Here is a 27,281-nt window from a genome sequence, read left to right as displayed (position 1 = left end):
GATGTTAACAAGAGTATATGTAGTGTTGATATTTTACACATTGGTCACTACCTCCTCCCATTTTGAGCCTGAAATTGAACCTATAGTGAAAACAACCCGTGTTTTGAATCTTTAACATTAGTTTGAGTTAAATTTATGCTTGTATTATATCTATTTCAGGCTTATTATATTATTATTTTCATATTTAGATTTTTAATTGCTTCCTTGCAATTGTGAGCATGTACACTAGACCTCAGTGGGACACTTACATTGTTTGCCCTATCCTAACTGACATTCTAATGATTGATGTGCTATCTTTTTTGCTAGTGCATTAGGGACCTGCTTTTACTGTGAAAATAGAAATGTTGTGAATTGGCTAAGGAAGACAGTTTTACGCCTTAAATATTGACTGGTTTCATTCTTTTCATTTGCTTGAAAAAATGTAACAAGTAACACCTCTTGCTCAGTATTTACCATATGTTATATATTATTACCAGTGGGGCAGTGGAGGTAGCAAAGAGCCCAATAAAGCCCCCAGAAGGAAAAGTGCAAATCCTTTTTCTCCCTGGGCAGGAGTGGCAGCACCGTCCTTGTGCCAAACACCAGTCAAAGCCACAGCCTGGAAGTTTATTGCCTGTGCAAAGGCAAAGCATGCAAGCTCTAAATTGGCAATTTGTTGTCAGACTAACTTTCTCTACGTTTCGTTCTTTGTTGCCATCTTGAGTTTAAGGTAAAATTGTCACCGAGGTTTTATTTTAGGAAGAGTGAAATGGGAATTGATTTTGTTTCCTTTTTTTTCAAGTGACCGGTTTTCTGAAAATGTGTGTACTAAGAAGTAGCTGAACTGAGAATCTGAATCCGGTGAGAGATAACTATGCTAAAATGAAAGCCTCTTCCTTCATTCTGGGAAAGCAGCCCACAGTACCTGGACAGGAAAAGCAGCGCTCGCGTCTCAGCTCTGTGCGTCAGAGTGAGTCTCCGACATTCAGTAAATCCTCCTAAACGTACCACCCTCCCGGCAGTGAATATTTTTATTATATTTGTGTTCTGCAGAGATGCGCTACACCTAGAAATCTTCTTCTCAAGACCTGAATGTACTAATTCTCTCACCCCTCCTCTCTTCAATGCAGATAATTAGAGCTTTTATGCCATCAGCTTTGGAAATCAACCCTTGTGGGTTTTTTGCTGATTTGTTTTCATATTGCTTCAGAAAAAGCACATCTTCTGTGAACAGCCATATGTGACACTGAAGCACCTGGCACCAGATTTTATATACATATTTCTAACAGTATCCCATGGCGGGTAGCTCTCTCTTCAGTGGGGTACCATCCGTCACTAACCAGTAGCTTTGAATAGCTGGTTTAATATTAACACATTGATCTATCACTTCAGTATTATTAAATCACTCTTTTCTCTCCTATGCATCAAATACTGCAGTTGTTAGGTGCCAAGGCACAGTGACGAGCTAATTGCGAGCACAGCAACATCAAGACATTTTTCTCTTCTATAAATGCCAATAAATACAGACATCTGCATGTCTCGTTACCACAGCTGATCATTACCAGCCAACTCTTCTGAGAAAATAAGCAAGAAGAGGTTTACTTCCTTTGTCCTTACCTATGTTACACAGTACCTTCTTACATGAGCACTCATACTGGGACAACTGGAATCCAACTCAAGAGGCAAAGCTTTGCTCAGGCTTCAGGGGGGCTTTCAGGCACAGGGTGAAATGAATAAATATAGTCCCTTTCCTGGCGGTCACAGATTTCCCCTTTCATTAAGCACCTCAGCCATTTTTTAGCAGTGTTGGACGCATGGGATGTTACCTGTTCGAGGTGACACTTCAGTTCAGTCATTTCCACCTCCCAGGCTGCCTTGTGCAGGGCATACTGCTGCTGGAGACCCTGCCGCTCACGCTCCTCATCCCGCAGCTCCGAGCGGAAGTCATCCAGCAAACCCTTCACAGCGTTCAGGAGCTTCCGATTTTCACTTGCCTGCCACAACAAAGCAAACAAAATGCTGTCATTGGAGGGCTTTAGCTTCCAGTTTCATTTTTAGGAGAGAAAAGGCCTGCACATCCACTTCATGGAAGAGAAAGTGCCTGGGCTAACTTTTGGATGAGAAAACTAAGAATGGCAATGCCTTCTCTGTCTACAGGCTGCCCAGGGAAGTGGTTGAGTCACTATCCCTAAAGGTATGTAAAAGACGTGCAGATGTGGTACTTAGGGTCGTGGATTAGTGGTGGACTTGGCAGTGCTAGGTTTACAGTTGGACTTGATGATCTTAAGGGACATTTCCAACCAAAATGATTCTATGACTCTGTGATTCTATGCTTCTACATCTTGTTAGCCCTAGTCCTGAAGCACCCATGAAAGCCAAAGATACTTAAGTCACCCTGAAAAACACACTAAGAATCTTTCTGGTTGGAGGACATCTGTAATAACTTCTTTTTTAATGCTGTACACCAAAGCTAAAGTATCATTTCTGAGGTTTGTTGGATAGCTGGATGTCTCATATATACAATCATTGCTCGGCATCAAACCTCAAATGTTTGTAAACTACATATAAAGAAAAGGGATTAATTTTTGACGCTTTTATATTATCAGATAAAATTACTTTGGAAAAAACAAAAGTGAGGTTTTGAGTTGAGTATCTCTGCTAAAGTGTTTCATTAGTCTGTACTTCACATTTCTGCTCAGTCCCAGGCAGCCGCACACAGGTTAGCTTTGCAGCAGCACCCTGTTTGGTGCCAAAGGCAGGAATGCCAGGTAGGCCACTTTCCCTCTTGCAAATGGGATCAAAGAGCAAACCTCCATCCACATCTTGTTGAGAACGTTATGGTCATACAGACAATGTTGTCTGTGCTCTTGTGCTAGCCAGGAGACAAGAGTGGAGTTAAATTAAAAGTCTAGCCCAGAGCTGACATCTGATCTTGGCAAGTACTGAGAGACAGCATGTATACTTATTAAAATCTCTAATTTTTTTTCCTCAGTTTTGGTATTTACTTTCTGCAAATTCTCTGAAGACTTGCAAAACCTGTCATTTGTATGTTAAATATTGAAAAATGTTTTTTAAAGATTCATTCTGGATCAGTAAAACAAAAGGTATCCTATCATTTTTTACAGTCATTGAATTAGAAAACAGAAATATTTAACATGATTTATTTATCCAAAATTTAAATCAAATATTCCCAATGAGCCTCTCAAAGACCAGGGAGTAGCCAGAGATTGTATCTGACAAGTTACTCTGAATAGAAAAGACTTTTAAGAAAATTATATTTGATTAGCAGACACAGCATGAGCAGAAAAATGGGAAAGCTTACTCAACAAATGCAGCATTTAATCACCTGGTTCTTATGAATGCATTGGCTTCCTTGGGAGGGCCTAACTCAAATTAACTGTCTCGATTCTTGCATGATTGTCTAATTGATTTTATTTTTTTATTTATTTTCCCAAGTGGAGGCTTCCTGCAATTCCTCTTATGTGGTGTTTCATGAAGTACCTACATGGGGATTTCTTTGTAGACAAGTCACGTAAACAGATGTATGCAAAAATCTAAATAATTTTCATGTGCTTTTTTCAATAACAATACATATAAAACTTTATGCAGACAACTAAGCTGATTTCATATGCTCATCACCTTTGGCATCACTGAACCCACCTCACCCACTTTTGTAATCACTAATCAGGCATACCATGGTGCCTTTTTTCTTTAAAAAACAAACAAATCCGGTCTACTTTTCCCAAGCTATTTGGTTCATCAGCAAATATATGTTAGATGAAGGGAAATGACTGCAGGTGCTCATTGACTGACCTATAATCTGTTTGGGCTAATGAAATGTGATGGCGTACAACATGGGGTTTTATAAGAAATGCACCCACAGAAGCAGAATTAATTCCATTAACATTTAATGCCAATTAGCAGTTTCCAACTATACAGCAGCAGTCTCCATCATGCATATAAGATCACCTACTTTTCAATATGTAACGAGATTTTATGTTTCCATAAATGAATTTTCGTTCTGATACCCAATTAAGGCTAAATTCTCCAAACATTTCAAGCCCCTTGTGTAGTAATCAGAATAAGAGCTCTTTTGAAGATTTGTCCTTAGTGTCACAACAGGAGCTGCTGGGTATTGAGCACATCAAAATCTGGCCTCATCCTCTTTGAAAACCCTGACCCAAAATGTCTATGAAGTGCTTTCATTCAAGAGCCACGTTCTGTGTTTTCTGGTATGCTGCATAAACCTTTCTCTGGCAAAGTAGTCTAAAGGCTCCACGAGGGAAATGAGGCAGAAGAAAAATCAAACTGAGTAACACTAAAGCAGGCTACGTCCCTCATTTCTGTGTATACATTTGATAGCTTTAGAGTCCTGTAAAATTAGGTTTGCAAAGAAAGAAGTGACGGACTAGTACAGAAAGGAGCCAAAAGAGCCTCATTGCAGGTTTGTAGCCTACTGGGATGAGGGCATGTCTTATTTCTAGAGGCATTACATCAATGTCGCTGTTATGAGACAAGTACCCCAGGTGCCCCCTGGGCTTGCTGGGATTTTAATTAACTTGCCAATATAAATCCAATTCTGGTTACAAACTTCTAATTCCTACAGAGAAGTCTCTTTTGCATGACTTTGTATTTACAGTCTGAAGTTGGAGAGATCTGTGAGATTGTTTTTTTCTGTTTTGCCAAACTGGAGGGTTTCTGGAGAACAGACAAAGTACTTTTGAGACAATGTGCTCTGAAATACATTTACATCTAGACGTGCTTTAGATTTCTGTTGGTAAAACTGCCAAACAGCTTCTGCATAAGTCCCATAGATACATAACGAGGATTGTTATGGTCTTCCCCTTCCTCCCAGGGATGTTCTACAGACAGAAGAAAGGGGGCATGGCTGTGATTCCTTGGACAGTCTCCCATGCAAGGACCTGACTCTTTAGTACCTTACCAGTTACCGAAATGTAGAGCATGGAGGAATCTGACTGATTCACAACTGATTTAAGACAAGAGAATTACAAAAGCAGTTCAAAGTCTTGTTGTATCCACAGCTCAGGATTTACAGGTAAAGGAAACAACAGCTGACAATAAGTAAAAACTTAATGTAGTAAACCTCAATTAAATTCCAGGACTTTGGAGTCTTTACTAAGTTGAGTGGACCCCAGAGATGGGAGACTCCAGGTCTAGAAAAGTTTGAGACCAGAGCAGTCGTCTGAAGCTTGCTTTTGCTTTTAATCACAATTCTTTTTTCTCTGAGTGTTTCATTTAGGAATTCATCCACAGTCTGGTCTAACAAGCAGTTTAGTACAGCAGTCAATTAAAAATGCAAGGTCAAGAGCCTAAATAGCAAACAAGAACTGTGCATTTTCTCTGTTTAATCACAGATCTAGGCAAAAGTGAAGCTGGATCTTGGTGCAAATCATTTTAGTATATTTAAGTCTTAATTACTATTCCTTTGGGCTTTTCTCTTAGCTAAGCTTTGAAAACAAATATTGTATGAGCAAAAAAAAATCTAACTGGGGATTTTCTTGACACCCCCCCAGCAACAACACGAGTATATTGTTTTTTAATGCTTTTTCCATTGGACCGCAGATGTGTAAACTCTTTTCTTCTTACTTCCCTGAACATACACCATCCAACAGGCATCTCCCCCTTTCTCCTCAACTGAACCAAAGCTCTTCCTTTTCCACCAGCTGTTCTCCCTGATCTCTTATTACACACATAGAAATGCTGGCTTACAGCAAGCCCTCCTCTACTGTGCTACCAGCCCGACTTGCCTGCCTATCTTCTGCCCATGACCAGACTTCCCGCTTGGCTCTTGAGCCTTGCCAGTTCCTTCCCCGACCCTTTCTGCAGTGCGCCCCAGCTACCAGCCAAGGGACAATGCCATGAAAAGGAAGATGAATTGGCCCTTCTCAGAGTCCCTATCTACTCTGCCTCTCATCAACTAACCTTTTTTCTTCCCTTTACCCTTTTCTATGCCTTCATCCCTCCATACACTGGCCACATGAAAATCCCAGACAAGTGAGACATGTGCTTTCCACTGAGTTGAGTACCTCAGATCATAATAATATAAAATTAGAGGCTGCATGTTGAAATTAAGCCTGCAGGGTTTATCATTTTTCTCAAAACAATTCCACTTTCTAGGCAGGGTAAGAAAGTCAGCAGCAAGAGTGCAGGCTGAAAATACAAGCCATTAAATATGAACATTAAATGTTAAAAATAAATATGGGTTACTTCAAGTTACCGTAAGCCCTTTCTTTTTTCTGACCTAGTTATCTCAGCCACTCCTAGACTATCGCAAAATTTCCTTCCTAATGTGAAACAAGTGCTGATGAGTTTCATCTCGGAGCTTGCCAGGTAGAATCAACAACTTAGGGCTCTTGTGGGCAGGTGCAAACCTTGGGGACTTCCAGCTTCACCACTCACCCCAAATTCCTCATATAAACAGTGCTTTTTTCCAGCTGTGGTCTTAAAGAACCTGCAGAAGACCCCCAAAACCCTGGCTGTTTTTCAGCCCAGCCTGACTGGTCAGTGGTATAGTGGGAGGTGAGCACTGCTGAGATCCACCCCTTCAGGAAGGACATGGTCTGGGTCTGCTGATACTCTCAGAGCTTTTAAAGCTGGAATAACACAGGCAAAGTGTTTTCTTGCTCTATTTTTGTTTAGTTAATGTGTTTTGGGATCATATATGAATTAAGTGTAGCTGATGTTTATGGGTGAAAGTCTGTCATGTGTGTAGAGCAAGGACCAGAGTCTGTGAGGTTGGTGAGCACAGCAAAGGTCCTGCACGCAGGAGGTTTGCACGGCCAAGTCATCCACCATAGTAAGATGGACAGTTCAGGCCCAACTGATACTAAGGTGTGTGAGGGCAGAGCAAGGCTCTGGCAGAGCCTCGAGGGTGCAGGATGTGTGCAGGCAGCTACTCCTCTGTCACGGTCCTCCAGAAGACACTTCTGATGCCCTGAATCTATGACAGCATCAGAATTAACCTGCACTAGGGCTTTCTGTTTCTGTGCCAGAGAATAATCATAATCCTGTCTTGCGATTGACAAATACAAGCCCCCTGGCACTGAAAACCCTTTTTACATGCCTGTCAATAAACACAGTGCTTGTTAGAAGATTCACTAGCGTGAGTGGGCAAAACAAGTAATAGTGCTTAAAATGAGAAATATTTAGCAAACTCACTCACTCTTGCAGTAAGGGAAATAACACTTTTTTCCTGGTTGGAAGGCAAGAAACCTATTTCACCTTCACAAGTCCATTTGGATATCATGCAATATTCAATATCAAGAGGGGTACTGATATGTGGTCTGTTCCTATGGGTCATTTCTTTAAGCAAGATTAGCTGGAACTGATGCATTAGAACATCATGCAGCGTATATAAAAATGAATTATAAGCAATCCTACTTCCCATTTCTGCCACTTTAATTCAGATTAATGCCTAAGCAATGATTATTTCAAAGAGAACATAATTTATTTGAATGTTCTTGGTCATTTTAAGAGATCTATATGGAAAGTTAGTACATGACAGAGTGTACTGAGACAGTATGTTGGTTTATATTTATTTTACTCATTTTAGATTAAATCAGTCTACAGATGGAATGCAGTTAAATGACGTGCTCAGAAGCATCCCTTCCATGGCCTTCTTCAGCCTCTGCCAGAGAGGAGTTTGCTGAGAGGATGACAGTGATGGGTCTGGGTGACTGGCAAGGTATGTCCTTGAAATCAGCAATGTCTGACCTCCCACAGGGTCAGTAACCCCAGAACCTTTCCAAATGACAAACTGATCAAAAGAATACTGCCTTGGTAGTACACTTCACAGAAAATAAGAGCTAGAGAATGGTGTTGTCACCTAGCACTATGAAAAAGGAAAGCAAAAGAGTACATAAACTTAAAGTAGAATATGAAGTAGCATAAAGACCGCAGATCTCTACTATTTTTTATTCAAACAGAAATTCTAACTAAAGTTACATCTTGAACTAGAGAGGCAGGTTGCAAGACAGCCTGTGCATCTCCCAGCGCCTGCCTAACCTTGTTATAGGATAGAGACTTACTGTTGCCTGCTGTGTATCTATTAGACCATACAGATAATAAGTAAACAGGTTGTACATAGTCGTGAGAGTCTGGGGAATTCAAGGCAAAGAACTGAAATGCAAAGAGACACACCATCCCCAGACCCTGTGGAGAGTCCAGCAAAGGAATGCGGTCATAGAGAGTACATATTTGTCTGAGAGCTCTTGCTGTGGAGTGGGCTCCCAAGTCAAGGGCCCGGATAGAGATGGGGCATAAGGCATAAAGCTTCAAGACCTTTTTGACTGAATATGTGTTTTACACAGAATTCTTGCTCCATTCTACTTACGATTGCAAATAATTCCACATAACAGGATGCTCTCATCTGAATGTTTCCCATTTAAAAAATATAAGAAGATGCTCCTGAAGAACTGTTGGAAGCCTGAAGTCTGTCCCCTTTGAATGTTTGCTATTATTATTGTTAGGACTGTGGGTATATTAAACGCACAAAGGAAAAAGCTAGGATATATGGCAGTGCTCTGACACACACAGGCAGGGCACAGGAGATGTCAGGGAAAAGTCAGCATGATTTGCTTTTAGGCATTTAAAAACAAGCCCAGTACCAGGAAGGAACTTTTGCATTGTTTTCCCATCATCTCTAAGGGAAACATTAAATACATGTACCAGTTTCTTAAATTATTTAAAGGAAATCAAATCACCTCTTCTTGCTAAAAGCTTGACAGTAGAATACAATAGATGTGCTCAGGCAAGAGGAGCATGTAAATTCTGCAAACCATCACATACTGATAGATGTTTCTGGGCAAACAGCCACAAGAGGAAATAATAGGATTTTTCACTGATAGCATCTGCCAACAGGAGAACAGTAATCACGTGGCTCATGATTAAATATAAATATAATGGATGAAATCCACTGTAATTGCTGTGTAGCTAGAATTATTTTTACAAGTATGATTCTAGGTGATTTAACACAGCAGCAGAAGAAAATGAACTCCCTTGGAAAATCCATGGTTTTCATTCCCAGGGCATAATATACAAATGGTATAGTACCTGCTTCTGCTGCTGCAGTAATTCTGCAGTCTGCAGCTGTGGTCCATGATCCGTGCTCTCCGCGGTGGGACGCTGGGAGAAATCTGTCAGTGCAAACACAACATCCTCTTCCTCCTCCTCTCGCTCGGCATCATCCGCCTTCTGCTCAGACTGAGTGCCAAAGTCTGGGAGGGCCTCAGGGTGCTGGATCTAAAATGCAAGAGATTGGACACACCAACACTCTTTTGCCATTTACCTCAGGGGGCAGAAATCTATTGAAGGGCTAAGGGAAGCGATTATCTTCCCCTGCATCTCTGTGGTGGGATATATTGACTTCTATTCTGTAGGCGACAGAAAATGATCTTTGGGTGATATATAGCACGTTGCATATGTGAACACAACACTATGCAGGTCTACAAAACAGGAGATCAATGCAGCTGAGAAGAGGGGTGTACAACTGTAATGTAGCATGATGGATATAATCCATCACGCATTAATGAAAAACTATACAAGACACAAGTGTATTGTCTGCTGAAGATATGGAGATCAGGAAATATCCCAATCCAGCACTTTATTCCTCTGTGATGCGTTTGCAAAACACATGACTCCAATAATGACTGGAGGTGGATTGATTGTAAATTAACCAGTCAAAAAATCCAAACAGTGGAAAAATGAAAGCTATTTTGATATTAGAAGATGAGCTAGTTTACATAGAAGGAAATTAGTACTGCTGAAGTAAAGTAGAAGCAAATTATTTCTAAATAGCTACTCATCTCTTGCTTCTGACTCATATTACCACAGCAGATGAAGGTAAAGATGTTCATCCACCTTTTATCTAAGAATACAAAACATTAGAGTATTCAACTTAAGCATACTCCTACCAGACCTGAAAGGTTACTTGTACTGCCAAATGCAGCAAACACTGAAAAACACTAGGCACGTAAGTATCAGAAATACTGAGGAAAATTACTGAGTTGCCTTAGCAAATGGATTCAGAATTGCATGAACCTGCAAAATAAATCTATTATTCTCAAGAATTTTGGAGAAAACATCAGAATAGGCAAACACATTTTTCTATTTATTTTTTCTTTAGATAAGATTTCCAAAGCAAATGGTAATTCTGGATGTGCAACTCAACACAGTTTTAGCAGCACCTTTCTTCACAGTGCATGTTGGCTGGCAATCACACCCCTGCTGAGATGTGTCAGCTTGGGGATTCCAGGTTGTTATGTACTTCTGAAATTCCTGATCTTAATTTAGTTGCTACTTGGAAAATCACCGTGATGACTACTGGCGTACTGCTGCTGACGGTGATAGACGTGTGTATGGAGAAAAGGAACAAACAAGAATGATTCACTGTTAAGTTCCCACAAGAAGCTGTATAATTCTCCTGCCAACACGAAAACAGAGCTTCCCTCCATCTGTATTACTGAAGGCTTTGTAAGGAACACACTGTGCACACGATGAGAAAAACGACAGCTCTCAACCCATCTAAATAGATTTGACTCCATCAGCTCACTACCGTATTTTTCTTTCTCAAAATTATTCAGGAGTCGTATCTGTCAGTATTTTCATTTACTATGAGAGAATTTTTCAGGACCAGATGTTTGTACTAGTTAAGCGTTTAGCACAAGCCAACTTAAAAAAAGGGCTTCATGTTTAACTTGAATCCCCTTTTAAGTCTATGTGCAATTATGAAGCTGCTGAGGCCACATCATATTTACAGTCTACACTTAAAGAAGGGACACCCCAGTACCCACCCCAGTACCCCCACCGCTTGCACTTTCATTGGATTAATAAAGTGGTACAGTTACCTCTAATATGTCCTCCCCTTCCTCCTCCATTCGCTTGCCTTGCCGCCAATGTTTCAGCAGCCACTTCAGTTTGACATAGAGGAGAAAGGTGTCCTGCTTGAAATGCCTGAGTTCTTGCTGCAGCAGACTTTTCTCCTGGCTCCAGGTCTTCTCTTCCAGTTTGTTCTGCAAAGTCAAGCTCTGCACTTCCAAGTCTTTCCTCCGCAGGGTCTGCATATGCTCCTCCTCCAGCTTTAATGGAACGACAGACACCATGTCAATGGGGTGGTGTCCTGGGGCGGTCTCCAGGACTTGTACTTTGCTGGGTGAGACAAACTGAAATCTCTAATTTTCATCAGTAGCGAGTAGCTATTGAGTTTGGCTCAATAAGTTCCTCAGCAGTTATGACTGTTGAGGAAATCAAAGGACAGCAGCTGATAAGCTTAGATAACCATATCCAAGTAACCTGTTGTGGCAGTGGACAGTTTGTTTACTTAAAAGATGCATGAGACCTTTGCTGCTGCTTAAACTTTGTATACCGCTCATTATTCCTCTCTCGATTGTATCCGTGCAGTATGTTCCCAGCACAGCCACCACCGCACACTGCTGCACATATCGCACCTGCTAAATGCATTTGCAGTCATTCCTACAAGGTGGGACCACAGCTGCCCTTCAGACAACCTGGAATATTATCCTTGCCTCTTCCCTTCCCAATCACAGACTTCATCCTTTCCTCTGTGTCTACGTGTCCCTCTCCTTCTGGAAGGGCAACGCTTCCCAAGGAACCACATCCAGTATCTCAGATACAACTACTGGTCCCTCACTTCTCACAGTTCATACTCAGAGGAATCAGAATGATTCACAGTAAACAGTTTCTCATTCTGATATGACCTGATCAGAGATGTAGGAACCAAAAAGACAGCAATAGGCTGCAACTCGGCATTCACCATGTCTCTCAGTTTCAGTACTGGAAACACCAAGAAACGCTCATTCTTTGGAATTTGTTTCAACACAATGCCACCTGAAACATTATTCTTTAAACGTGACTTCTCCTTCAATATGTCAAAATCAAACCATGGCATGACCTGTGCCCAATAGCACATGACAAGTTAGTTGTAGAGCATCTCATGTTCTACGTGGATGAGATGGTGCTTCCACTTCAACCGAGCTGTGGTTCACATTGATCAAGAAAAGGCTGATGGAAAACAAGTACAGAGCCACTGCTCACAGATACCAGTCTCTACTATTTTCCATTCTGCGGAACAGCCTCTCCCTTTGCTGACCAGCTCCATAGATGAAATCTATGAAAGCCACAGTACGCTAATGACCACAATGATTTAAACCATAAGAACATACCTTGCAACAAACAACATTCACACAGGAATGAAGAATACCTCAGAGATTCTTCTTCATGAGCATGGAGCCCCTAGCAATTAATACTGCTAAGAAATATATGCTTGATTTTCATGGCAACATTCAGATGCTTCTGACACAGGCTACTGGTCCATACTAGATGGTTTACTAAGGACTTTCCTGCCCTTTAAATGATGTGTTCTGGCATAATGCAAATTTTTAGCATCTATGCTACTACATCTTAAAAAATTCCTGATAAAATTATTTACAGTAGTTGCTACTTAAACGGGCTTAAAATGCAGCTTAAAAGTCATCTGGAACAAATTAGCTATAATGGCCCAAAAAACATACATGCAACTCATAATAACACTTATGGAGATTGTACCCTGCTAGCACACATCAATTTGATGTCATTAAACATTGCCAAAAATGACATAGTAAAAAAGGGGGTTCTTTTAAATTTAATTTTTACAGGAAGAAACAAATGGATTTTGTGTTGATGCAAGTTCTTCCACCAAATGAAGTTATAGTTAAATACAGCAAAGATCTGAGTCATTTCCACCAGAAATCCTGGAAGATGATAAAAAAGGAACAATATCAACAGGATGGGCATAATCTGGAAAAAATGAAGAATCCAAAAGATGCTTTTATTCTTCTATTATTTCTACTGGCTGTCAACATGAATACGTATCTTTGATTTTGCTGCATTTTTCATGCCTTTTACAAGCTGTTATGATCTAAGTCCCTGTGGTCACAAATTCTTGCAGAAGACCCTGGTGGAGGTAGCTTCATAGAGTATTATGCTTTTTTCAATGGATAGCTATTGCAAAAGAAAAGAACTGTAAGAGGCAGGCATAGCTTCCAAAAAGCTTTCATGGCCAAGACAACTAGGAAGGAAATCAATTTACTGGTTGCCTTCAAAAGCCTCCATGAGAAAGCTCCTATGGAGATCAACTGGAAATTAAAGCTACTTATGAAAAAACAGAGAGTTACCACTTGGGCATAATGAGATTAGCTGGCACAAGGAAAAATGATTTACACGATGCAACAATTATGCTGAATTTAGTCTATGAAGTAAATTTAAAAAGAAAACTTCTGTTAAGAGCCAAACAGCCTGCAAAAATTAGGAACAGATTTTTTTCGCCCTAGGAGCTAGAGATCACAAAACTATTGACTAATATGTTCCAGCCTTCAAAAGAGCAGGGGAGCCCCTGTAACAAAATATGATTTATTCACCAGTTATGAATAAGAAGGTTGGAAGCATGGGGTACTGAGAAATACAAAATGTCCTCATTTGTGTCTCAGTTATGAGCGTTTGACAACTCCTCTGACTTAGAGAAGTGTTGGGTTTTCTTTGGGCTAGGAGGGGTCAGAATAAGGCACAGAGCCACACTGCGATCCCAGAGATCAAACACACCCTTCCCTATGTGTTCCCGTGGGAGCTGAAGGGGCTGATATATTTACCCATGCAGTATTTTACATCTCTACCTCAACTTCCCCTGCACAAGGCAGGACAAAACTTCTCTCCACCAAGCAGAGAAGCCAGATTCAAAGTGGCAAAATAGGCTTGAGTCTACATTTCCCCAACTTCCAGATTGTTCATTTACTCAGATGAGCTCAAACAGGCACAGCCACCAGGACGCAAGTTCCCACGGTCCTGACAAACAAGGTCCACGCCACACGTCTCTCCCAGCAGGTGGGTTTCGTATTTACCTGGATGATCCTTTCTGTAAACTTTTCTTGCTCCTCTCGGTGAAGTCTCGTCTCCTGCTCAAGCTGAGCCTGAAGCTCCTGTATCGATACATTCTGTACAGGTAAAACATGGGAATCCCTGAGCTGATTAGCAGGACAAAGGGATAGGTTTAGCAGAAAACCGTGGTGTAAAAAAAAAAAGGAAAAAAGAAAAGAATTGCAGGACAGACATCTGCACAACTCACGGTTATCAATAGTTAAAACCAAAGCACAGTGTGCAAATAAATAGCAATGACCTAAATATGTGTGGGAATTTCCTGTGTGGCTTCATCTGAAAACTAAAGCTAGGATGCTGATGTTACATGTTGGATATTACTTTCAGGCCTCTGCTCTGGGATTGTGCTCGAGTAGCTGAGACAGCACACCATCAATGACGTTTGCCAGATTAGCTATTTAGAGTATTGTGTATTTGGTGGCGTATTTCTCTATGATAATCAATGCTATAAAATTTTAACATCTCTGCAGAAGATGCATCTAATGCACATATATCAAACCAAATTATTTATTCATTTGCAACACTTCTGATTAGGCAGATAATGGGATAGCATTTATTAAGCCAACTAAGCATATAAGGTCCCTTTCTTCAGATACAGGACAGCTCTCTGCACAAGTTGACTTCATTCTCTGATTTCGACTCATAATAATTACTCCACAAATGTCACAGTGATAAGCTGTGTGAGCCTGAGATCTGACCAAAATGCTTAAGTATCTCCCCTTTCAGGTCCAACACTTAATACTTTCAGTTTTATGTTCTCATTAAGTATGGCATCCCATCCACTTTACTTCTGAAAGTTACTTAATTCAAACATAAAAACCAAAGAAGGCAGAGCCACAGACCTCATTATTTATACTATGTTAATTAATCTTGTGGCACTTAAATTCCTGATCAGAACTTTCTACGCCCTTCATTTTCTATCCTTCACATTGGAGCTAAACCTGATTTGTCTGTACAAAGGAGATGCTCGGCCAGATGCCATCCTCTTCACATACATGACCACAGAAAACACTACAGCACCAAACTCCTACTTCCCAGAGTAAAGACACATTTAAAGAAGGGATCACTTCAGGCTTCAAAGCGTAATCCCAAATTCTCTTCTGGCTGATGTCCAGCACACTCCAACCTCAGCAGCTGCAAGGATGTAACGCAGGTCGTGGGACCGCTCTCGGGGCGGTGGGGGGGGGTTATGTTGCCATTTCCCCTCCAGCATCAGCCCCAGCACCCGTCTCCTCTCCCCAGGCTCTCCTCCCGCTTCCCGAGGGCAAAACCAGCTGCTGCCGCTGTGGCAGCCCTTGCTGGGAGAGTTTTGGTTATTCAGAAAGTATTTGCCACTGGAACAGATGCTCCTCTCCTCCCCTAGGGAAAAAGGAGATGAGGCAGATGGAAGTATCCCATAAACCACCCGCAGGACCATACTCTGCTGAACAACGGAAGTCACCCTATATATACTTTCTGGGCCCTGTCAGTTCCTTCTTTACTTGATTCACTTACTGACTTGTGCACGTCTGTTTTGTACCTGAGGAAGAGATACTTCCAGCCCTCTGAAAGGTACACTCAAAGTGACCAAGAGCACATTATCTGCCTTATTGATTTCATCTTACGCCTTAACGTGTCTGCAGACTTTTTTTATTGCACAAGGCCAAAATTCGGTCTCGCAAATAATTTGGAAAGAACTGCTTGCAATGGGATTTGCCAGTTTTGCGTAATCATTTTGCGTAAATCATCGGTTTAATTTTCTCATCCAATAAAGGAAAAATTACTTTCATCAGAAATTTCTGTATTCTTTTATTCTGATCAGGCTTCTTTAGGAATACGGCAAATAAAACCCAAAGTACCTGGTTAATTCAGGTGTAATTTAAAAAAATGTGTGTTCTTTCTTTTCATAAATTCAAAATCAGCCAAAATCATGCAAAGCCAATCTGGTGAAAACAGATACAACATGGCAACTTCTATTCTCACTAATCACTGATCTTAATATGCCTCTCCTTACAGTCATATGATTACACGTTTAGATAGTTAGAAATATTGTTGTTCTCAGGATTCCTGAAACTGGAAGCTGAATCAGAGCAGCAAAAGTTAGCAGGAAGGTAAGGTTTGAACTTTTCACTATTCACTTCACACTTGTGTTTTCCAATGAACAATGACTTGCTAAAAGATCATTTGTTCTACTTCAGACTAGTATTAGTTGGAATCACATAGTTACATATATACAACACCTTATGTCTGCAAAATTAGGGCAAGAAAATGATTAACTCATGCACTTTTTCAATAAACATGCAGCGCATGCAAAGCCAAGTTTCAGGAAACTTGGGCGCTGGGATTATGTGATAACTGTTACTAAGAAGAGATGAAATGCATCAGAAAGGCAGGTAGACTATTCCATGCACATTATACAGTGCAAATCTTTTTACAATCGCTTTGCCTCTTTAAGGACGATAGATTTTTATAAGCGATAAAGTAAACGTGTTGAAAAGCAGTTAATGCATGAATGCAGAGCTGCACACCTTTTTCCTTCCAATGCAGCCTGAGGACTCTTCATAGTCTATAATTTCATATAATGTCATTTCTACCAGAAGCACTGGGATTCGTACTGCTCAAATCAAGGGAGATAAGGCTGCTTAAGTGCCTAATAGATTGCTGCTAAACATCTGGATCATGAATCAAAAATATGTAGAAATGTATCATGTGATATTTGTATATGCAGTTCAGGTACCTGATATTGCACTAATGGATGTCTATATGTTTATATATAGAAACCAGGCCCCTATTGTAATCAGCAGGGTGTAGTCTGTGGCACAACTGTGGTTTTGTTTTGTTTTGGAAAGCAACACTGGTACAAAATGGACACAAAAGTTGATAACCTGTTAACTTCCATTCTTTGTTTCCTTTGTTCTCATTAACGAATGCACTACACAGGGACACCCCGAATATGACAGCCACCACACAACATACCGACACCACGGAAACAGACATAAACGCGCTACAACAAGACATACAAACACACTATGACAGGAACTACGAGCTAGAGCTACTCCAACACAGTGCTGCAGAAGCAGCTGCACTTCATCCACAGCTCGACACCGACTGACAGTTTCCTACAAATCCCAATTATTGCATTTCCAGATCCTTTCCCATGCCCGTCCTCTCGGTCAGGCAGTGCCAAATCCTTCTGCTGACTCCTTATCTCTCACCTGTTACCACTCCAGAACAAGCTAATCCATGCTGATGTCTTTACCTCAAGAGGATATACAGAGAAAAGTCATCCACACTTTGGGGGCTTCACCACTGCTCCCTCATTGCATGGACCCCTTTCTGCCCCTCTCAGTGTGTTGAAGGCTTTTCAGGTTACTTTCCAGCTCACACGATCCCACTTTTCTGCCATGACTTGTTTTCACATGATTGCCATGCACCATGAGGTATGGCTGGGTTTTACTCATCTGTTTTCTTCATTTTACCATAGCTAATTACAATCTCAATTTGCCTGCAAACTTAATTGGTTTATATGCAACAACTGTGAACATCAAAATCCATGGAATCTTTCTTTTTAGCCGTTATTTTTCAGGAGGGATGGAATAAAATAATGCCTGAGGAGGCAGGATAGAAAGATGCTTTCCAGCATTTGCATGCAATTCCAAGGAAGCCAAAAGATGAACATTTTATGCTGTTCATCTAATGCCACCTTGTAATGCTTTGATATTTGGACCATACATTTGACCATGCAGTCTAAAAACTGCTGCTTTTTCACAGGAGACAGTTGACCATTGCACGCATAAAATCAACCAGACCAGACAGGAACTTCCAGTGCCTTTTGTTTTCCTTTTCACATGCAATACACATCTAACTGAATTCTCAGAGGCTGCTTCTGAAGATGTACTCTTCTCCCCTCCCCCTTAAAAATAAATGACGTATATTCCATTTGCTAGGTTACAATAGGCAGTTGTGCGGTTATTTGTCTGTGCTTATATGGAGACTCTCTTGATTTTGTGAAAACACAGAACACTGCTCCAAGTCTTTAAAAATCCATCTTATTGTATAAGTAGTATACAAAGTCTCATCAAGTTCAGTTAGGATCGGGATATCCAGATTTACATCATAAAGGGTCTTTTAAGCCATTATATTGTCAACCTTTACAGAATCTTGCATAGCAAGAAAGACTACAATTCATCAAAGTGAATTATTCTTGCTGCCCCTAATCTTGGTGGGAAGGAATACTGTCAGCACCAGTTTGCCTGTCTTCTTCCCACAACTATGCATTGGAGGAATAGTGGACACTGAGAGATACAACTTTCTATGTGGTCCTCATTTGTTGTTTGGTTGTTTTGTTGTTTTGTTTTGTTTTGTTTTTCAGAAGAAATAAAAGTCACAATGTATAAGACATTTACTGTTTCCTTTCTGGGAAAACAAAATCTTAAATCAGGGCCAGAGAAAAGGATGTGCAAACTTTCAGCACATGGCTGGGAGCTGCTGCAAAAGCCATCCAGCTGAAAAGCTCTCACGTGGGATTATGAAAATTGCACAGAAGGAGTACAGACACACCAAAACCAGCTGAAAATAGAACATTCAAAATATAGACTGAAGTTCTCCACGTATGTCCAAAATGGATCCATACAGCAAATGTGATTCAAAGCAGGTGGTAAAGTGACTTACCCAACTTGCACATCACTGTATCTGGTTGGTCCACACTTAACCCAGGTCTTACTTTACAGTAATAGAGATGTTTTATATTTCTTACAGGCATCATAAGTAAGAAAAAATGGATAAACAGATATAAAATGGCCTAGAAGAAATTACTCCTCAGTGTGAGCTCTTCCTACTTATTACTAGACCTTGTGAACACTTGCTTTTTAAGACACGCTCTCACCTTCTCTAGCCTGTCTGCTTCTATTTTAATTCTCTGGTGACAACTTGTTCCTTTTAAGTTAATTCACTCCAGTGATTCTTTTTCCATAACCTGAGAGTCTCAGAGATTTTTGTGGCATTTTTCTACACAGAAACAAATGTGTAAGTTTTTAAAAGCCATGTATGAAAATAAACAGAGTAACCAAATCTGAAATGCAAAGATGAGTGCTTTTGTCTTTGGTGACGTACTTAGATAAGGGCAGAACTGATACCCATTGAAGGAACAATCAGACCTATGCAATACAGGTCCATTTAAAAGCATCAGGTATCAAATACTGCAACAAACTATATTTGGTCATTTGAAAGAGTGAATTTTTTTTCTTCTCCAGAATGTCTTCTTGTTTCTGAATAAACAGGAGGAGACTGCTTAAGGAAGCTGCCTTTGGTTTATGGATATTCCACTGGTAAAAAGGGTAAAATTCACCAGATGAAAAATTATTTACCATTTTTCTCACTGGTTTCCATTTGTTGCCATAGTAATCTTTTGATTTGTGCCCAGCGTTTGCTCCATGAAGCATTGTGTTACCTTTTTTAGTTCCTCAGTGTCTTTTAGTCAGGGCAATTCTCACTTGTTCACTCGCTTTTTCTTTGGATGGTAAAGAATGATTTCCCCCTCCCACCATAACCCGGCTCTGCTAAAATCATGAATAATGGATCGAACAACCAGCCCAATGGGCTCCAGCCTCCCACAACAGCAGCTGAATGGCTTGTTTCAGCAAGAAAACAAAGCCCTGCTCTTAAGGCAATTTCAAGATATAATTTCCCTTGGACTCTGACTCTAACCCACCTCTTTAACATGCAAATACATTCTAATAATACTGTTGCACTAACAACTGCAGTGCAAACCCCAAACAAAGACAGATGTTTACAGTTAGGCTATAGGGCAGTTACAAGCACAAGTCAGTCTGCATTTATTGTATTTAATCAAACAATTAGGCTCCCACGATGCTCCTTTTTAAAAATAGGAGAAATGGCTAAATGGAAGCTGCTCAGCCTTGCTTGGGAAAATTTTCATTTAAAATTCAGCTTGGAAAAAGTGAATTTAGAAAAATGGGTTTGCTTGCTTAAAAAGAAAACATTTGCCTCACTGAAATGAAATGTGTTGTTCTCATGCTGAAAGTCCACATGCAGTAAGATCATCAATCAATGTTATCCACTGGCTAGTGCCTATATTTTCACTTCATAAGTTAAAGCAGATAATGGCTTATGTGTAGCCATCTCTGCTGTGGGCATGAAAGGTTTGAGTCTCCATCTGAAATGGCTGTGGTAATAAAAAAACCCCTTTGGTATTTGAATTATATTTGGCACAAAAAATGGTAGTTTTTGCTAGTGCAGTGTAGGAAATTTAAAAAGAAAAGACTAAAAATGTTACCATACAAAATTATTTGGAGGAATCTTCTGCTTCACTTGGGTTCTATTACAAATTATAAGATTTCAATTGGCTGCCCACTCACTGAAAAGTTTCAGCATAAAGCAGTGTAATATTCTTTGTTGCGTAAGTAAACTTGACTGGAACAAACACCATAGTCTTCAACATTTTCTCAGGTTGGGTCATTTAAGCCCCAGCTGTGTTCATGTTTTGAGCACATCTGGACCTCAGCTGGATATTCTCTACCTTTGATTATAATAACTGGCTTGTTCCTTGTCAGGCTATGGTGTGAAAACTATCCGTCCTCTGTTTAAACACAGTTTGCTGTACACAGTTTACATATCATCCTGTCCTGGGAGAGGAAAAATAGATTTTGTGCCAAAATTACCCAAATCCCTAATCTTAACAGAGGGCTCACATATACAGGGCTTAGTATAATAGCGGATCTAAGATAAGGGGGAATTAATAAAGATGACAGAATTTAAACAGAAATATTGCAAACATTTTCTGTGGTCATTTTCTGACCTAATCTACCATAACTATTGACCAATACAATTGCAAAAGGATCCATGCTGAACAGCGGGCTTTCTCTACCTCATCAGCCCATTTCATAGCCGAGGAAGAAAGACCTTTCAGTAAGAGACTTACTGTGTCCTGGGTTTATACCTTTCCTGATGTTTATTATCACTGATAAAAGTGAAAAGTTGGAAAAGAAGCTGCTGAGCAAATGAATTATTCTAATACTACCAAAACTCTGCACTGGCAGGATAGTTTAAAACAAACAAAATGAAACCAGCAAAGATTTACCTGTGTTATGAGACGAAGGGTCACTTTCCCTTTGATATTCAGTACAGCATTGTGCCGCATGGCTACCAGCCGCCCTGAACCTTTCTCCTCCTACCGCTGCTTTATAGTACTTGTCATTGCTTACCCACAAACCCAGCTGTCCCAGCCAGCATTCTCCCTTCCCCAGACTCAATTAGGGGTTTCAGATACTATATCTGTAGTATATCTATATAAGGTCTCTGTGTGTGTCTTTAAAATTAAAAACATATAAAAACTCATCCCTCACTAGAAGCTACTCTAACCACCACAGTTTCAAGGTGGATTTTGCTTCCCAGTGGCCAGTAGAAAAATTTTTCAATGCTCCAGCTTGCCTTTGCAGAGACAGGTTAGAAATTGTTTTCTCTGGGACCAGCTGTAGCGTCTGGACAGTCTATGTTGATGAGAAAGCAGCTAAGGAGATGTTAGTGAGGCTGACATGGCCTCTGCATGGATGAAGATTTAAATAAAAACTGATCAATGTTTTTGACAAATGGAAAAGTACTCAACAACTCAAACAATGGAAAATTCTTCTTTGAATAGGTTTTTTTTGGAAGGTGCAGGGTGCTGTGTTCCCTGTTGAGAATCACCATGCACACCAGCATCAAACCCTCTCCTGCGCAGACTACTGCCAGGCAAAACACAAAGCAGTGCCTATCTGTAGACTTTGCAGATTTAAAATATCCAACAAGGTGAAACCTGGAAGCATGATCTCACATAAAGGATTACAACCTCTTCCAGAGATCTTTCATTACTATACTCAAGTGTAGTGAGTCCCTGGGCCATATTTTCCCACTTAGCGAAGCTACTAGGAGCAGGGTGATGAATCCAAAGTTAGGACCAATTTGCTTCTCTGAAAGTGCAAGGGGGAAAAGAGGTCAACCACAAATTTCACAACAGGGGTGCTGTGTTTGGTCCAATTTACTCCCCCAACCCCTGGTTTCTGTTACTCATCTCCTGGCTAAGGCAGCAGGAGGCAGTGAGTAAGGTGGGCTGCTTTGCTGACCTCTAGACTGAAACAGCCCTTGTCTCCTGGCCTGTAGAGTTTAATGTCTCCATCAGCTCTGCGGTGTGGGTCGGTGTTGGCTCGCTGGTGGTGAATCTCTCGCTCCTCTCCACGATCTTGTTTGAGCTGCCACTCCATCTGATCCCTCAGTTTGGACTGTTAGGTGCATGGTCAGTTTATAACAAAAAAACAAAAGGACAGGAGGGAAAAAAGAAAACAAAAATGGGTAAGGTAGACGACTGAAAAACTACAAGACAAAGAAAAGCGTGAACAGAAAAACCAACTTAAATACAGTGGCATAAGAAAGTGAAGAGAACAAAACCAAAATGAGGATGAGCAAAATGATGGGCTGAAACATCTGAAAAGCAAAAAAGAGAAAGAGAGGAAAAAAGAATGCAAACACTGGTTATGAGGCGCATGCAATGAGGATGCATGAGTCAAACCAACAGCAAGCATACAAGTCATGAAGGATACGGGACACAAGGCTCTTCCTTCCTTACTTGTGCTGTGCAGAAAAGCCATATCCAGTGTGGCAGTTGTGGCAGTTTAGACATGCGCCCATGGGCAACGCTTTAGGCAAGGCAGTCCTTCGCTGGCTACAGAGCTTCTCACTCGCTGCTCGGTTAGGGGAGTGAGCTGTAAGCAGGCTTTTCAAAACACATCACTTAGAAAACTGCGTTTGGTTGGGTTCTTTTGGCAAGGCTTTTGAGAACACGCCTGACCCTTTTACAAGAGAGCATAATAAAGACCTTCTCACATTTCTTAGCAAGGCTGCTAGTTTACATTCATCAGAATTTATTTTTTTTAAATTAATCTCCTCTTTCACAGGGAAACACTGCTGTTACAGACAAAACGAAGACAGATCTCTATAGCACCAGTGGATTAGCCTTTTTGCCATGAGGAACCGCCTCTGAATCAAAGGAGTTGTGCAAACAAACAAAAGAAAAAAAATCTATAAAGTGTTTGTTTAACATTACACACTTTAATACATCACGGGTCTGAAATCATAACGAAGCAGCTGTGAGGAAAATTAGCTCTAGGGTAGCAATGCCAGCAAGAAAGAGAAACAATAAACAGAAAGAAGGCAAACAAGGGGCTGGCCTACCTGGAAGTCGGTGATTAACTCCTTCCCCAGGTTACCAATGGGAGAGTCTCGAGACATGGATGTCATTGTGGATAGAAAACTGGAAGACTCTGTCAGATGCGGAAGAGGGGAGAGGTCCTCCATCTGCTCCTTAAGGCCCTCTCCAATGTGATCAACCTTCTCCAGGAAGGTCTGCAGCTCCTTCCGGAAAGCTTTCATCCTAGAGTTGATGGTGTCCAGAAGCTCTGGTTCGTGCTTATCTTCTCCCCTTTCTTCACCACTTTTGAGATCCTGCTCAGTGGATGGGCAGCTGGTTACGTGCACCTTTGCATCATAAATCAAGCTGTCCGTATCGGTGATAAGGCGGTCCACAGTCCTTTCGAGCCGCTCAGCCTCACGTTTGATGTTAATTAAAGACTCAGTGTCCTCTTTCACTCTCATGAGCTCGGCAGAGCACAGGTCACTGACTTCTGATGGTTTCCCACTCCCAAAACCCGACGTCTTCTCATAAACTTCTTCAGAGTCACTCTCACCCCCAATGGGCCCCTCTCTCTTTGGCTGGGGTGGGCGACCCTCTTCGCTGTCACTCTCCTTCTTCCCAGCATCGCTGTCGGCATCGCTGTCCCTGGGGCTGGAAGTACGCAGGCCCAGATGAGAGGCAAGATCATAACGCTGGACATTGGACATCAGGACCCTGTTCTCATACTGGAGCTTCATCACTTTCCCACTCAGCTCATTGATTTGTAGCCTGGCCGACTTCAGCTCCTCTTGCAAGGTGCCGCCGCACTTGGATGCCGCGTCATCCAACCAGCCTGGCTCCTGGCCTGGCTCAAACTTGAATTTGTTCAGCTCGTTTGTTAGCTGCTTGTTGTGATCCTCAATTTCAGAGATTGACCGCCTCAGCAGTTCTGCCTCCTCTTCCACGAACTGCAGATGCCGGCGCAGCTCTGTGGCTGACTCCACGGAGTCGCCATAGGGCGAGGTAGGAATGCTTGAAATGTGGTCCCTGCTGAGACACTCTTTTTCATACTGGCATCTCATATCCTCCATCTCAGCTTTAATCCCCCTGTTCTCTACCTCCAGTTCCACTATTTTTCTGCCCAGTATGTTGGCTTCCTCCTCCACCAGCTTCAAACGAAGCTTCAGTTCGGCCTCCCTGGTACTGGGCGGACCCCCTGCCTCCCCGGTAGGCAGGGGACTGTCCACATCTCCATAGATGGACTTGTACTTCTGGAGCTCCTGCTCCAGTTCATCCTTTTCCCTCCCCAGTTTGGCCATCTTCTTACGCATCAGCGCTGCCTCCTCTTTGGCAAACTGGAGCTGGCACTTCAAATCAGCACTGTCCTCCTGCCAAGAATAATCACCCCCCACCAAAGATTGTATTAGAAGTACAATCAGTTGCTCACCTTCCAAAACGTCCACCTTCCCACCCTCTGAGCTGTATCTGTTAGGTATGCAAACAATACACAGACAGAGCTGCGCAAACCACACAGCTGACACATCTCACGCCTTGGTCCTGGTTAAATTGGCAAAGCAGCTTGACTAGAGTTAAAGAAGGGGGAGGAAAAATCAGTGTGCCAGGGCAAGTGTTCAGTGGTGCAAGGGTGCCAGCACAATGCTTAGCTTTTTAATCAAATACTGAGCAAATTTTGTGGAAAATAAGAATGACTTAAATGAAAAGGTGCCATGACTTGTTGGCACTTTCTGTTCCATTTATGTTTAATGGTATGTTTGCTCCCTTTTAGCATCACAAAGACTACTCAGATGAATTTGCTCATTGTAATCCCAAATCTTCGGCTTCTTCAGCTAGAAAGCACAATAAATGTGTGCTAAGATGCATGGTTGCCTTGCAAAGTGAAGACTTTAATTATTTGATCTCACAATGCTGTGAACTAGCTGGAGTGCCCAACTCCCTTTCTGAATAGGAAGCACTACTGTTGTTTCTGCTGCTGCTATTACTAGGATGGACCAGACTGTGATCACTGTTTCTGGTATGGACAACAGTTCACAAGGGAGATTGGTGAAAACATGTGAAAAAGGAAAGAAAAATTCATTAAACTGTAGTTACATCCAAATCCAGCCCATGTGAAAACCTGCGTTTTTCAGGAAGCACCAGGGTATTAAATGAAACCTTGATTTTTTGGTATGTGATGGGCATTTTAAAGCACCCCTTCTCAACTCAAATGAAAACTCCAGTGTGTATTGTGCTGAAAGAAGACAAGGTTAAGTAAATTCTAAGCTGATGAACAATTTCTTTGCATGAATCACTTCCATGAATTGTCATGGAGATACAGGCACTTGGCCTCGTAAGAGACACATTTATCAGCATTAGCAGTATAATGGAAGGCAGGCTTTGAAAGATGATCTCTTGAGACAGCAGATTTCATCATTGTTGGTAGGCCATGTGGACATATGTGCAATTATCTATGGAAACTTCATTTCAGTCTCTGGAGCATTGTTACCTTTCACAAGCACTATTTTGTTATAATTCCTAACAATGGAAACCAAATCCAGAAGAAAACACGACTGACTTTAATTGTTCACCCAGATCAGGCTATTAAAAAAATAAGAAGATTTACAAAACTAATTATGGCTCAGCAATCTGAGGAAATGATTTAATTTACAAAGCACACATCCTTGCACATTGGTAATGGTGTCTTTTATGTCACCTACATTAATTTCTCCCCATTCTTTTTAGATATATATTAATTATGTCTTAATTTCAGCTATTAATACCTAAACAGTCACAAAAGTAATTGGTTGTATACTTCTGAACTCAGTCAGCTTTCTTACTGATCCTGCTTGGTGAAGGTTGGAACTTTAAAATACTAAAAAGTGAAAAAGTTATCTTAAATGTTAGCAATATGATAGAGGTAAACGATAGCCAAAGTTTCCGTTAATGTGTGGTTGTCAGTGATAACCAGGAGTCAAACACACCTGCAATCAGTTGATCAGTTGACTGACTAAAACTCTGGTCATTGTGTCTCTGGCCCCAGAAACGTCAGTTTTCTATGAATACAATCGAGGTGCATATAATTCATTAGAAGCAGAGCCTCTACAAGATGCACTTTCTTTCCGCTCTATCATCTCCTCACATACACACATCTCTTTTTCACACATATATTTGCAAATTGCTTTTCTCTTTATAACTCAAAACTGCAAATTAAGTATCAGATTTAAACCTGGCAAAATTCCATGCAGCCTCCACTGGAGTCAGTCTGAATTTTGGTTGCTCTGCCTGGGTAAGGCTGTATGATTAAAGCATCATCTTTGATCAGGGCTGCACAATACATTACCTCTGGTTTTCCTCTCATCGAGAATCAGTTTATCTCTGCAGCTGTAGGCTTTGCTTTTAGGGAAACACAGAGATCACAAGGAAGGTTACATCCAGACCAGTGCTGCACGTCAGAGCTCACAGGTGGGATGATTACTCCAGTTTATTTATCTGTTAATAGCTTGGAAATAATCACAGCTGACATTTTTCTTATTCCGCCTTTGTAATCCAGCATTTTTCCCCGTGCTTCTTGTCTACCTTTGGCTGCAAGGTCTCAGCCATCAGTGGCACTAGCTGGGGCCTGGCACCTCCCTGGCTGCGGGCGGCTGGATGGATGTGGTGGGGAAGGGCCAGCCTGCCTGCACCCCTCTCCCTTGGCTGGGAGCAGCAGGGGCCGGCTCCTCCAGGGGGTCAGAGGGGACTCCAGCCTGACACACACCGCTTTTCAAGCAATATAAGTAACAGGCACCGAGTCACACTCGGGACAACGCACTCAGCATTTTGAAGCCTTTGAAGAAAAGGGAAAGGCTTGGATGGGTTTGGGGTCAGGGGCCCAATGTTTTTGCTCGGCATCACTGCACGACTCAATGCGTCTGTGGAGTTAGAGTGTTATTACAGCAGGACAAAACCACCGTCAACTTCTTATAATGGCATTACATTATTGCTAGGTTTTGTCTATGAAAAAAAAAGGACCACATTTGTAAGTTTTTTCACAAGAGCTGAAACAAACAAAATTTTTTTCGTTAAACAAACACAAGCCTCATACAAAACAACAGAGCTGATGGATGTTAATCTTGCCTACTAAATATGGATCCCATCTGGAAAGGTGAGAAAGCTCTAGATCTTCCCCGCTTTTCTGCCAGGGAACACGACTACTGAAAATCCCATTCCCTAGACAGCT

At 41.3% G+C, this 27,281-nt stretch overlaps 1 protein-coding gene across 7 annotated transcripts in view; it reads right to left on the bottom strand.

The window, feature by feature from the left end:
• Positions 1 to 27,281, bottom strand: part of MTCL1 (microtubule crosslinking factor 1) — a 111,003-nt gene that overhangs the window by 22,081 nt on the left and 61,641 nt on the right. For 4 of the 7 annotated variants that reach the window (XM_075744413.1, XM_075744414.1, XM_075744420.1 and 1 more), the window contains 6 exons: positions 23,128 to 24,453; positions 22,023 to 22,178; positions 13,890 to 13,982; positions 10,845 to 11,075; positions 9,052 to 9,240; positions 1,806 to 1,973 (listed from right to left, as the gene is read on the bottom strand). In XM_075744413.1, coding sequence (XP_075600528.1) covers positions 1,806 to 1,973; positions 9,052 to 9,240; positions 10,845 to 11,075; positions 13,890 to 13,982; positions 22,023 to 22,178; positions 23,128 to 24,453 — 2,163 coding nt within the window. The remainder of the gene's footprint in view (positions 1 to 1,805; positions 1,974 to 9,051; positions 9,241 to 10,844; positions 11,076 to 13,889; positions 13,983 to 22,022; positions 22,179 to 23,127; positions 24,454 to 27,281) is intronic. The other 3 variants (XM_075744417.1, XM_075744419.1, XM_075744418.1) reach the window with 2 other exon arrangements.

This window comes from Balearica regulorum, chromosome 2, assembly GCF_011004875.1.
Source record: "Balearica regulorum gibbericeps isolate bBalReg1 chromosome 2, bBalReg1.pri, whole genome shotgun sequence".
Taxonomy (NCBI): Eukaryota; Metazoa; Chordata; class Aves; order Gruiformes; family Gruidae; genus Balearica; species Balearica regulorum.
The sequence above is the reverse complement of the archived record's forward strand: the minus strand, read 5'-3'. Positions and strand labels throughout refer to the sequence as shown.